Below are 13,300 nucleotides of genomic sequence, written 5' to 3' on the forward strand. Positions count from 1 at the left end.
GATTTCCTTGGATGTCATGGTTTGCAGGTGTCTGTAGCCATCTGTACTCCCTATTGTCATTCCCTCCCTGCCCCATAAGTGTGAACATACTCTAATAACTCCTATAACTCTGTAGCTGATAGCGAGAGGAGCGGGCCGCCATGCAGAGCGGTCCCCCAGGAGCCGGGGTGAGAGGAGGAGCCCGGGCCCGCCCCCCGCACATGGGTCCGGGGCTGTGCGCGTATTGTCAGCCTGTAGGTAACGCAGACGGTACCCGCCCTGGGAGTGAGCGGCTGATCCCCTGAGGCGGCGCATCTCCTGTGCACTTACTATTGTACTGGAAGCTCCATGGCGAACCGCTTTATAGTGACCCCGGCTTCCCCCGGAGAGGCGGAGGAGGACCAGCAGCCCGACAGCCAGGCGTACCTCACACTGAGTGAGGCTGGAGAGGATCCCTCTGTCACCGTCCCGATCCTGGAATATTCCCGGGAGCCCAACAAGTATGGTGAGTGATAGCCCGGCGCCCGCTACTATGTGATGGCGCAGCGTGTGCGCCAAGTGCACCGGTACTGTCTCCCGTTATCCTGATGACCGTGCTGTATAATGTTACCGACACGACCCGTACCCGCCGTTATTACCGTGCCCTTGGCTGCCAGATCATTGTGATAGCAGAGGAGGGACGGGCGGCACCGGTAACGTTTCCTGCCATTCACTATCGCTAAATCAGTGTCTCCATCTGTTCCGTTGAGTTGTGTGGCGCCTGGCAGCGGTGTTACCTGGTTTGGGGGTAGCTGTGGGCACTGGAGGGATCTGCTGCCGGAGTAGTCGGCGCTCTACAGGTGTCAGTGGCTGGCGTCCGATCTGCCGGTATAGTGCGGAGTCTATATAGTTACGGCGGTGTATATATAGTTACTGCGGTGTATATAGATAGGCGGTGGATGGGCTGCAGGGAGGAGATTGCTGAGGCGGCCGCTGCCTTATCTGGGCTGCACATCTGTCCGCGCTCCTGCCGGCTTCTCAGCGATAGAGTCGGGCTGCGCTGTCAACAAGTGCCGGGGCCCCAGTGTGACAGATGGGGCTCAGAGTGGGGCCCCTCAGGCCTCTCCCCAGCTGCACATGGGTGCTCAGAGCCGGGCATAGGCTGGGCACATAGTCCTCTCCCCAGCTGCACATGGGTGCTCAGAGCTGGGCATAGGCTGGGCACATAGTCCTCTCCCCAGCTGCACATGGGTGCTCAGAGCTGGGCATAGGCTGGGCACATAGTCCTCTTCACAGCTGCACATGGGTGCTCAGAGCGGGGCATAGGCTGGGCACATAGTCCTCTTCCCAGCTGCACATGGGTGCTCAGAGCTGGGCATAGGCTGGGCACATAGTCCTCTTCACAGCTGCACATGGGTGCTCAGAGCGGGGCATAGGCTGGGCAGTGTGGGCACATAGTCCTCTCCCCAGCTGCACATGGGTGCTCAGAGCCGGGCATAGGCTGGGCACATAGTCCTCTCCCCAGCTGCACATGGGTGCTCAGAGCTGGGCATAGGCTGGGCACATAGTCCTCTTCACAGCTGCACATGGGTGCTCAGAGCGGGGCATAGGCTGGGCACATAGTCCTCTCCCCAGCTGCACATGGGTGCTCAGAGCTGGGCATAGGCTGGGCTCATAGTCCTCTTCACAGCTGCACATGGGTGCTCAGAGCGGGGCATAGGCTGGGCAGTGTGGGCACATAGTCCTCTCCCCAGCTGCACATGGGTGCTCAGAGCGGGGCATAGGCTGGGCACATAGTCCTCTTCACAGCTGCACATGGGTGCTCAGAGCAGGGCATAGGCTGGGCAGTGTGGGCACATAGTCCTCTCCCCAGCTGCACATGGGTGCTCAGAGCGTGGCATAGGCTGGGCACATAGTCCTCTCCCCAGCTGCACATGGGTGCTCAGAGCTGGGCATAGGCTGGGCACATAGTCCTCTCCCCAGCTGCACATGGGTGCTCAGAGCTGGGCATAGGCTGGGCACATAGTCCTCTTCCCAGCTGCACATGGGTGCTCAGAGCGGGGCATAGGCTGGGCACATAGTCCTCTCCCCAGCTGCACATGGGTGCTCAGAGCCGGGCATAGGCTGGGCACATAGTCCTCTCCCCAGCTGCACATGGGTGCTTAGAGCCGGGCATAGGCTGGGCACATAGTCCTCTCCCCAGCTGCACATGGGTGCTCAGAGCTGGGCATAGGCTGGGCACATAGTCCTCTTCCCAGCTGCACATGGGTGCTCAGAGCGGGGCATAGGCTGGGCAGTGTGGGCACATAGTCTTCTCCCCAGCTGCACATGGGTGCTCAGAGCCGGGCATAGGCTGGGCACATAGTCCTCTCCCCAGCTGCACATGGGTGCTCAGAGTGGGGCATAGGCTGGGCACATAGTCTTCTCTCCAGCTGCACATGGGTGCTCAGAGTGGGGCATAGGCTGGGCACATAGTTTTCTCCCCAGCTGCACATGGGTGCTCAGAGCGGGGCATAGGCTGGGCACATAGTCCTCTCCCCAGCTGCACATGGGTGCTCAGAGCGGGGCATAGGCTGGGCACATAGTCCCCTCCCCAGCTGCACATGGGTGCTCAGAGCGGGGCATAGGCTGGGCAGTGTGGGCACATAGTCTTCTCCCCAGCTGCACATGGGTGCTCAGAGCCGGGCATAGGCTGGGCACATAGTCCTCTCCCCAGCTGCACATGGGTGCTCAGAGCCGGGCATAGGCTGGGCACATAGTCCCCTCCCCAGCTGCACATGGGTGCTCAGAGCGGGGCATAGGCTGGGCACATAGTCCTCTCCCTAGGAAAAAAATCCTCCAGATTTATAGGGGGAGCGGGGGAGGGTACATACATTTTATCCACCTTCAGGGTGCCTTCACACGCAACGGATTCGCAGCGGATTTTACTCTGCGAAATCTACTGCGGATCAAGTGCCATTCATCCCTACGAGAGCAGAGCAAATACTCGCAGCGGGATTGGCATCCCGCTGTGAGTATGTGAGTTAACCCCCTGCAGCCCGCCGCCGAGAGCATACATTACCTGCTCGGCTACGCGGCTGCATAAGAGGCTCCCGATTCCGGTCCTGCTCAGCCAATCAGTGCACCGCCATCAGTGTCAATCCCCCTGCGAGTATGTGCTCTTATAGGGATGAATGGCACTGGATCCGCAGCGGATTTCGTTACGTGTGAAGGCACCCTAAAGGAGAAGTCCGGTGAATTTTTTTTTAGAAATTATTGTATTGCCCCCCAAAAGTTATACAAATCCCCAATATACAGTTATCACAGGAATACTGAGGGACACTGAGCATCCCACTGCCATCATCCTCTCCAGCAGCCACAGCCGCACAGCTCTAGGAGTCGGGTTGTGACATGACAATTTTATCCTAGAAGTGAAGCCTTGATGTAGTAGTAAGTGCAGGGAAAAAAGCATGTTATGTGCATTTCCCATAGTAAATGTATATTGGTGATTTGTATAAATTTTGGGGGGCAATACAATACTTTAATAAAAATTTTCACCGGACTTCTCCTTTAATAGATTTTAGCCCAGGAGCCAGCAGCTGCCAGAGACTCTGTGCTCTCTCCATTAGAGGTTATAGGTCAGATAGGTTTCCCAGCATTTAAGGTGCTTTATACATCATATTGTAGAAAGTTCTATATATCAATATGCTGGAATGGGTTCAGTATGCCAAATGAAATCATAGGCATATAATTAAAATAAATGTACAGGAGAGATGAGCAAGGAATATAAGCTCTAATGTTGTAGTGACAAATATACATTATTTCTGGGATACAGAAGCATGGGAGACTACTGAAAGGCATGATATAATCCTTGATAAAGACACCCAAGTGCTGCAGACTAGAGATGAGCAAATCTTGATCACAGCATTTGATTACTGGTGGATGCAGAAGTTGAATGCAGCCCTAAAGAGTCCTGGAAAACATTGGTACAACCTTAAGGCCCTATTCCACGGAACGATTATCGGACGATATCTGCCATTACGGCTGATAATCGTCCAGTGGAATTGACAGCAACGATCAGCCGACATCGTTCATGTCGGCTGATCGTTGCAGTCGTTTGTTTTTCAACATGTTGAAAAACAAACTGCTACAACAACCATCTGCTGCCCCCGCTCCGTGGAATAGGAGCGTTGGCAGCAGACGCTGCTGTATCCTATGGGCTGCCCATGGGCTCCCTGCGGCCCCTCCGACTCACCCGCTTGCCGCTGCCGCGTGGGATAGCAGCGGCAGCGAGCGGGGAACGAGGCCCGTGGAATAGGGACAATAGGCTATATCTGTTTTCTAGGCAGCCTTAGGGTGGGTTAATACATACCTTATCCGCAGCAGATTTCATGCTGCGAGTTTGCAGTGAAATCTGCGGCGCATACCTTGCCAGTCACTTCAATGAGATGACTTACTTGCAGCGGGTTTGTCATTGTGCTCCCTGCGCTCAGCCAATCGGTGAGCTGCCCTGAAGTGACTGGGAAGGTAACCGCAGTGCATTTCGCTGCGAACTCGCAGCATGAAATCAACTGCAGGTACATACTTGTAAACCCACCTTTAGGGTCCTATTACATGGGGTGATTATCTGACCAATACGGCAGAATCAGCCAGTTATCACCCCTTGTAATATAGACAAGGAGCTGATCATTTCCCAATTTTAGCTAGCTTAAAAATTATGAACTTCTGACCACGCGTCGCTCCATGTAATAGGAGGCGCCCTGTCGGTGGCTGACGTATTTATGGGTATATAGATAATAAGCGTTCTCCTGCCTGTTCCCTGCTCACCACAGCAGTCGCTGAAGCTTCTGAAGGGACACGCTGCTCAGACAATCGCTGGACGTGGTACTGTCCCAAACAGAGCAGGTGCACGTCGGCATGTCGTTTTGACAGTTTTCTGATTGATCAATGCCCATAAAATAAAAGTATATGTTCATAAACAGATTGATGTAGTTATAACTAGACTATGTTCAGTCTAGTAAATGTAAAAGTAAATGGGCCTAGCGCAATATACGTCGCCATACCTTATGGCATGTATGACAGTGTATACAACAAGAATTTTTAAAAAATATTAAAGTGGTGGTCCAGGACTTTTCAATAAGAGGAGCTAGAAATAAATAATGTAAGTTGATATAGAACATACAACACCACAGAAGTCAATGCAATGCTAATTTATTGAAAAGTCCAAAACAACCTCTTTAAGTTAGCCTGACGTGGTAGCTAGCTTTTCTTTTCCTTTTTTTTTTTTTTTTTTTTTTTTGTGTCCTGCATTGTTACACAGAAACAGCAGCTTTTCCAAATGGGCATCATTGTCTGGTACTGCAACTCTTCCCATTCAGTCCTAACCAAATGGACCAGCAGCAGTATCAAAACGCAGACCCCCAATGATTAAACCTCAATGGCCTCTCCTACAGTAAGTGGTACCAGAGGTTTTTTTTTTATTTTATTTTATTTCTGATAAAGTGCTATGTCTGCTATGACTTGGTCATTTTTTACTACATGTTACTATACAGTGTGATACTCCTAGGTGGTGGTGATGATGGTGTTGTTTCTTTCTTCCCGTACTGCACCTGTTGTGCTGCATTGTTTGCCAGTAAATTATTTCCAGGCCGCTAATGCTCCAAATTTAGAAGTCACCTTTTTACTGTGAGCATCTGTTCAGCACTTTTGTAATACTCTTTGAAGACTTTGTGAGACAATAGCACTTTAAATAAGGACATCTAGGGGTTCAGAGTGAATTTTGGAGTATAGCCACAGACTGAAAGGTCTCATGTCCTTTTGGAAGGACCATAAAGCTGCTTTTGGCATGCCTGAAGTCTGTTTTAGCCATTTATGGGCATTTTATGACTGGTATGCCTTTTAAAGGTTAGCACAATAACTTTTAAAGACATAAATTAATAGATATGTTTTACAGAATAGTTGAATTGAACGGGATCTGTCACTAGGCTTATGCTGTCTTAAATGAGGGCAGCATTAACTAGTGACAGAATAGTTGAACAGATCAGTGTAACTTACATAACTTACTTAATGCGATTCTTACCGCACCCCTCCCCCGCCCTACAGCTGCTGATTGACAGGTGACTGTCTATACACAGCATGGATAGATAACTGCCAATCATCAGCTGGTGGGTGGAGTTTTCTGCTTCATTTGAATATTGAGGACTTCTGGGCTCATGTACATAATGGAGAGGAACACTTATTGGCAATGGTATTTAGGAGGATACAGAAAAATGTAGGTGATACATCATTCTGTTCAGCTTCTGTCACTACTTTATGCTACTCTGAGATAGGCCATCGTAAACCCAATGACAGAGGCTCTCTAACCCCTAGATGCACCAGGACATTACTGTACGTCCTGGTGTCGCTAGGGGAGTTCAGAGGGAGGTCGCGCGGCGACCCCGCTCTGAACCGCCACAATTCCGGCTATTAGTATGCACGGTCCGATCGCCGTGCCCGCTAGTTAGGCATTTAGATGCAGCTGTCAAAGTTGAGGAGAGATCCCCGCATCTGTACCGGGCCAGGGTCTGCGCCGTAATGGAGCTGATCCTGGCTAGGCATTCTAACGCTCTTGGCTGCAGCAGCTGAGAGCAATAGAACACTGATCTCATGGATCTATCCACTATATACTGCATAGATCTCAATGAGAGATCAATGTGGCTTTACTTTACCCAGAGGGACGACTTGTATGTGTGTAAAAAAAATTTTTTTCTTTTATTTATTAAAAAAAAAAAATTGTTATGTTGTTGTAATCGTACTGACTTGAGGAACATATATAAGAAGTCAGTTTTACCCTAGGGCCAACAGCATAAAAACTGCATTTTTTTCTGTTTTTACTGCATATTTTAGGCAAAATTTACGTTTGCCATTTTAGGCAAAATTTACGTTTGCCATTACAAAGTTCAATTAGTGGCTCAAAAAATAAGGGCTCATCTGGGTCTCTAGTAGGGCTGGGCGATAATGGCCTAAATTAATATCGCGGTTTATCGTACATATTGCCGCGGTAACGATAAATTGAGCGATAATTATGACACGCCCCTTTTGAAAACCACACCCATTTGAAACACGACGTTTCGGCGTCTCCTATGCCATTTTCAAGTGGCACTTAGGAGACATAGGAGACGCCAAGGAGATAGATAGGAAGGAGATAGATAGGAGATAGATAGGACATAGATTATAGATAGATTATAGATAGGACATAGATTATAGATAGATTATAGATAGGACATAGATTATAGATAGATTATAGATAGGACATAGATAGATAGGAGATAGATATATGAGACATATCTATATCTATCTATTTATAATCCATCTAATTTCTCTCATATCAATCTATCTATCTATTTTACCTGCTGTTCTGCCCTGACCCCTCCCCCCTTCCGCACATACAATTGGGGTCAGGTATGGGGTCGGCACCTCCTTGCTCCCCCGGGCACCGCTCTCTCCCACACAGGAATCCTCCCTGTCACATATATCTGCTGTCAGTGTCCCGGGCAGAGCGTCGCACACAGCTGCTTCCAACACTGACAAATGATAACGGGCGCTGAGGATTCCTGCGCGGGACAGACTGCGGTGCCCGGTGGAGGGAGGATGTGCTGACCTGTACCTGACCCCCTGCAGCCACTGTATGTGAGGGAGAGGGGGGCCACGGCTCGCTGTGAGTGCAGCTTCCAGAGCCGTCCGGCAGCAGCAGCAGCAGCAGCGATGAGCACACACTGGAGGGGGAGCTGCTACCTGGAAACAGTCACATCTCCAACCTTCTTCCTTACCCCCAGCAGCACTGTTATCAATGTCCTGAGCCGAGCGTCACACATGGCGCACGCCCTCCCCAGGCAGCAGAATAGTTTTACCCAGGCCAGGCAGCGGAGGAGGAGGGACGCGAGGAAGCCTGAGGGGAGCAGAGCAAGCGGCCGCTAGGTGAGGGGAGGAAAAATACCGCAGATACCTGGCAAGCGGCCGCTAGGTGAGGGGAGGAAAAATACCGCAGAGTCCTGGCAGAGTTGAGGTCGGTTAACCGACGCCAGTGACGGTATTGGTATTTTTGCGGTATACCGCCCAGCCCTAGTCTCTAGGTGGAAAAATGCACGCACTATGGCCTTATATACACGAGGAGGAAAAAAGGAAAGCGCAAAAATTAAAAAAATGGCTGTTTCACCTAGGGGTTAAAGAGACTGTAAGTAAATTTAATAATGACCTATCTAAGACTACTATAAACTAGTGACAGAGAAGATGAACAGAATGATGTATCGCCTACATTGTTCTGTGAAGCTGATTCAAAGATCTACTCCGGAATAACAAGGACTTTGAGAACCTCACACTAGTCCTCTCTATGATATGTGTGTGTGCTGAGTAGTTCTAGATATTCATGAGCGCCAGCTCCCTCTACCTACTGGCCAATGATTTGCAGTTTCCTGCTTATATCTATATCATAAAAATCAAAGTCTGTCTATCTATCTGTCTGTCTGTCCCGTATAGACTTCCAAACACCTGAACCGTTTGACCCCAAATTTGGCACATAGATACATTGGGTGTCTGGGAAGGTTATAGCGAAGGTCCCGTCCCCGTCAGATGTACAGGAGGGGTGGGGGAGGGGGAAGAGCGGCCCATAGAAATGAATGGAAAAATCTCCACACTGCACACACAGGTGATATAATTAGCTGCAGCTCTGCCCAGAGGAAACGGCAGTTGGGAGCCTTAGCAACCAATAGGATTACTATTTTCATTTTCATAGGGAGCTGGAATCTGATTGGTTGCTAGGGCAGCTGCCTCGCAACATCCACAGAAATAACTGGTAGACTCCCTACTCCATCTATACAGTACATGTATACAGGACCCCCTACTCCATCTATACAGTACATGTGTACAGGACCCCCAACTCCATTTATACAGTACATGTATACAGGACCCCCTACTCCATCTATACAGTACATGTATACAGGCCCCCCTACTCCATCTATACAGTACATGTATACAGGACCCCCTACTCCATCTATACAGTACATGTGTACAGGACCCCCAACTCCATTTATACAGTACATGTATACAGGACCCCCTACTCCATCTATACAGTACATGTATACAGGCCCCCCTACTCCATCTATACAGTACATGTATACAGGCCCCCCTACTCCATCTATACAGTACATGTATACAGGCCCCCCTACTCTATCTATACAGTACATGTATACAGGGCCATATTACCAGCTACTGCTGCCCAAAGCATTAAACCTGAGGATGCCCCATCTTCACTCACTAATTAGCATCATAAAAAATTGGTAGGTAATAGCTCCAGAGGTCACATTTAACACCGCCACACCAGGCCCGACCAATACCGCCATACTGTGACTGGATAACACTGCCATTCCAGACCTGACCAATACCGCCATACTGTGACTGGATAACACCGCCATACCAGACCTTACCAATACCGCCATACTGTGACTGGATAACACTGCCATACCAGACCTGACCAATACCGCCATACTGTGACTGGATAACACTGCCATATCAGACCTGACCAATACCGCCATACTGTGACTGGATAACACTGCCATACCAGACCTGACCAATACCGCCATACTGTGACTGGATAACACTGCCATACCAGACCTGACCAATACCGCCATACTGTGACTGGATAACACTGCCATACCAGACCTGACCAATACCGCCATACTGTGACTGGATAACACTGCCATACTAGACCTGTTTAATACCGACAAACTGTGACTGAATAACACTGCCAGACCTGACCAATACCGCCATACTGTGACTGGATAACACCGCTATACCAGACCTGACCAATACCGCCATACCTACCCTCGAAAAGACACCAGATTTTCTTGCAAGTCTGAATGGGAGGGTACTGCCCCTCTGCAAGGTGTACCCTAGTCACCAGACCATGGGTGCCTAATGGTAAATACGACCCTGCATTTATACAGGACACTACAGGTATACAGGACCCCAAAATTATACACTACAGGTGCATGGGACCTCCACCAACTATATACTACAGGTATACAGAACCTCCACCAACTATATACTACAGGTATACAGAACCTCCACCAACTATATACTACAGGTATACAGGACCCAAAACTATACACTGCAGGTATACAGGAACTCCACCAACTATATACTACAGGTATATAGGACCCCAAACTATACAGGACCTCAAAACTATACACTACAGGTATACAGGACTTCCACCAACGCTATACTACAGGTATACAGCACCTCCACCAACTCTTTACTACAGGTATACAGGACCCCCCAAACTTTACACTACAGGTATACAGGACCTCCACCAACTATATACTACAGGTATACAGGACCCCAAACTATACACTACAGGTGTACAGGAACCCAAAACTATACACTACAGGTATACAGGACCTCCACCAACTCTATACTACAGGTATACAGGACCTCCACCAACTCTATACTACAGGTATACAGCACCTTTACCAACTCTATACTACAGGTATACAGGACCCTCAAACTATACACTACAGGTATACAACACCTCCACCAACTATATATTACAGGTATACAGCACCAACTATATACTACAGGTATACAGAACCCCTGAACTATACAGTACAGGTATACAGGACCTTCCTCAACTATACACTACAGGTATACAGCCCCCCAACTACACAATACAGGTACACAGGACCCCCCAACTATACACTATAGATATACAGCCCCCCCACCCCCCAACTATGCACTACAGATATGCAAGACCCCTAAAAACTATACACTGTAGGTATACAGAACCCTTCTAACTATGCACTACAGGTATACACTAATTCCACTGATTAACTCAGATGAAACAATACCTTTAGATTGGCCTCCTGGGCACCTTAGAGCAAATCTAATTAACACACTGACACTTTATACCCGGGCAGCGCCGGGTACATTTTCTAGTTATGTATATTAACGGCATATAGGCAAAGAGTTGTCAATCAGCTTGAAGCCCATTCTCCTGGTTATCAGAAGAATGGCTGAACAGAATAATGTAAAGTAAAACATTGTTCTACTCAGCATTTCTGTGACAAGTTTATTCTGCCCTCATTTAAGGCAGCATAAACCTAGTGCTAAAATCCCCTTAAGGATCCATTCACATGTAAAGGATCTGCTATGTGATCCCATGTTTTTAAATCTTTTTTTTTTTTTTTTTTTTTTTTTTTTTTGTGCTGTGACACAGAGCAGGGTCTAAACTAAGGACAGAAGAGGTACTGACCATGTGTTTCTTAGCCTGGCCAACTCCTTTAAAGCGACTCTGTACCCACAATTTGAGCCCCCCCCAAACCGCTTGTATCTTCAGATAGCTGCTTTTAATCAAAGATCTGTCCTGGGGTCCGTTCGGCAGGTGATGCAGTTATTGTCCTAAAAAACAACTTTTAAACTGGGAGCCCCGTGCCCAACGGCCGGGGCTTAGATTGTGTATGCATTAGGCTGGAACAACCTCTCTGTCCCTCCTCCCCGCCCTCCTCATCATTAGGAATGCTCCAGGCAGATTGTCTTCTATTCCTTAGCTGTGTGAATACTGAACATGGGATGTATCATTAAGGCACCTGTGCAATGTTCAGACAGCAAAAAATGTTCCAGTGGCATTCCTAATGATGAAGAGGGTGGGGAGGAGGAACGGAGGGGTGGTGCAAAGTTAGGGCACAGATACTCCCATTGGGCACGGGGCTGCAAGTTTAAAAGTTGTTTTTTAGGACAATAACTGCATCACCTGACGAACGGACCCCAGGACAGATCTTGGATTAAAAGCAGCTATCCGAAGGTACAAGTGGTTTGGGGGGGGGGGGGGGGGGGACAGATTGTGGGTACAGAGTCACTTTAAGAATGTCATGTGAACTGGTCTCAGTAAATTCCCCTTCTAATTTTTTTTTTTTTTTGTCTTGGTAAAACTATTTTATAATTATTATATGGTACTTAAGCAAATATTTTTGTATTTAAAACTGAACTCTTAATTATGCAGTATGTGCATGTGATTCAGAACCATGTGCATGTAGTGATATTTACTTTTCATTAGAATTTTAAATGATAAAAATTGTAAATCATTGTTTAGATTGCTGAGCACTTTTCAGACAATCCATACGACTAAAAATACATAAAAAAAAATCTAGCCTTATAAGGAAGAAAAGCCAAACCTACATCATAATACAGGATGTGAGAAAAATATAGCGGAAGAAACTCTAGTTTCAAATACAATTGAAGGAGATGTGTCATGGAAATATTCCAAACAAACAAACGCACACCAGAAATCACTGAAAGCTTTCAACTGCTGTATATTGTAACTAAACATGACCAATCTACTTCTGCTCTAGTTGTATTCTGCATGTGAGCTAAATCATGGTGTACACATTACATTTTATGTTTCTATTATAAATTAAACTTGATTAAATTTTTTTTAAACTTTAGCCTTCTCATTGCTGTTTATTAACCCCTTCGTGCTGCAGCTAGTTTGGGCCTTAATGACCAGGCTAATTTTTCAAAATCTGACCTGTCTCACTTTATGCTCTTATAACTCAGTGATGCTTTAACCCTTTAAGGACAGAGCAAATTTCGATTTTTGCGTTTTCGGTTTTTCCTCCTTGTGCATAAAAGGCCATAGCACTTGCATTTTTCCACCTAGAGACCCACATGAGCCCTTATTTTTTGCGTCACTAATTGTACTTTGCAATGACAGGCTAAATTTTTGCATAAAGTACACTGCGAAACCAGAAAAAAATTCAAAGTGTGGTGAAATTGAAAAAAAAAACGCAAAAACGGGTAAAACTGACTTGTATATATGTTCCTCAAGTCGTTACGATTAAAACGATATGTAACATGTATAACTTATATTGTATCTGATGGCCTGTAAAAAATTTAAACCATTGTCAACAAATATACGACACTTAAAACCGCTCCATTCCCAGGCTTATAGCGCTTTTATCCTTTGGTCTATGGGGCTGTGTCAGGTGTCATTTTTTGCGCCAAGATGTGTTCTTTCTATCGGTACCTTGATTGCGCATATACGACTTTTTGACTTTTTATTACAATTTTTCTGGATTTGATGCGACCAAAAATGCGCAATTTTGCACTTTGGGATTTTTTTGCGCTGACGCCGTTTACCGTGCGAGATCAGGAATGTGATTAATTAATAGTTCGGGCGATTACGCACGCGGCGATAGCAAACATGTTTATTTATTTATTTACTTTTATTTATAACCTGGGAAAAGGGGGGTGATTCAGACTTTTATTAGGGGAGGGTTTTTTTTACTAATAATGACATTTTTTTTTTAACTTTTACACTTATACTAGAAGCCCC

The 13,300-nt window shown here is 47.2% G+C and overlaps 1 protein-coding gene across 3 annotated transcripts in view; it reads left to right on the forward strand.

Annotated features, from left to right (window-relative positions):
* The first annotated feature begins 247 nt into the window (after positions 1-247).
* The window catches only part of SLC12A7 (solute carrier family 12 member 7), a 175,070-nt gene continuing 162,017 nt past the window's right edge, over positions 248-13,300 (forward strand). For 2 of the 3 annotated variants that reach the window (XM_069958580.1, XM_069958576.1), the window contains exon 1: positions 248-484. In XM_069958580.1, coding sequence (XP_069814681.1) covers positions 328-484 — 157 coding nt within the window. In that variant the 5' untranslated portion in view covers positions 248-327. Of the gene's footprint in view, positions 485-634; positions 672-13,300 lie in introns of those variants that run through there. The other variant, XM_069958578.1, reaches the window with a different exon arrangement.

This window comes from Dendropsophus ebraccatus, chromosome 2, assembly GCF_027789765.1.
Source record: "Dendropsophus ebraccatus isolate aDenEbr1 chromosome 2, aDenEbr1.pat, whole genome shotgun sequence".
Taxonomy (NCBI): Eukaryota; Metazoa; Chordata; class Amphibia; order Anura; family Hylidae; genus Dendropsophus; species Dendropsophus ebraccatus.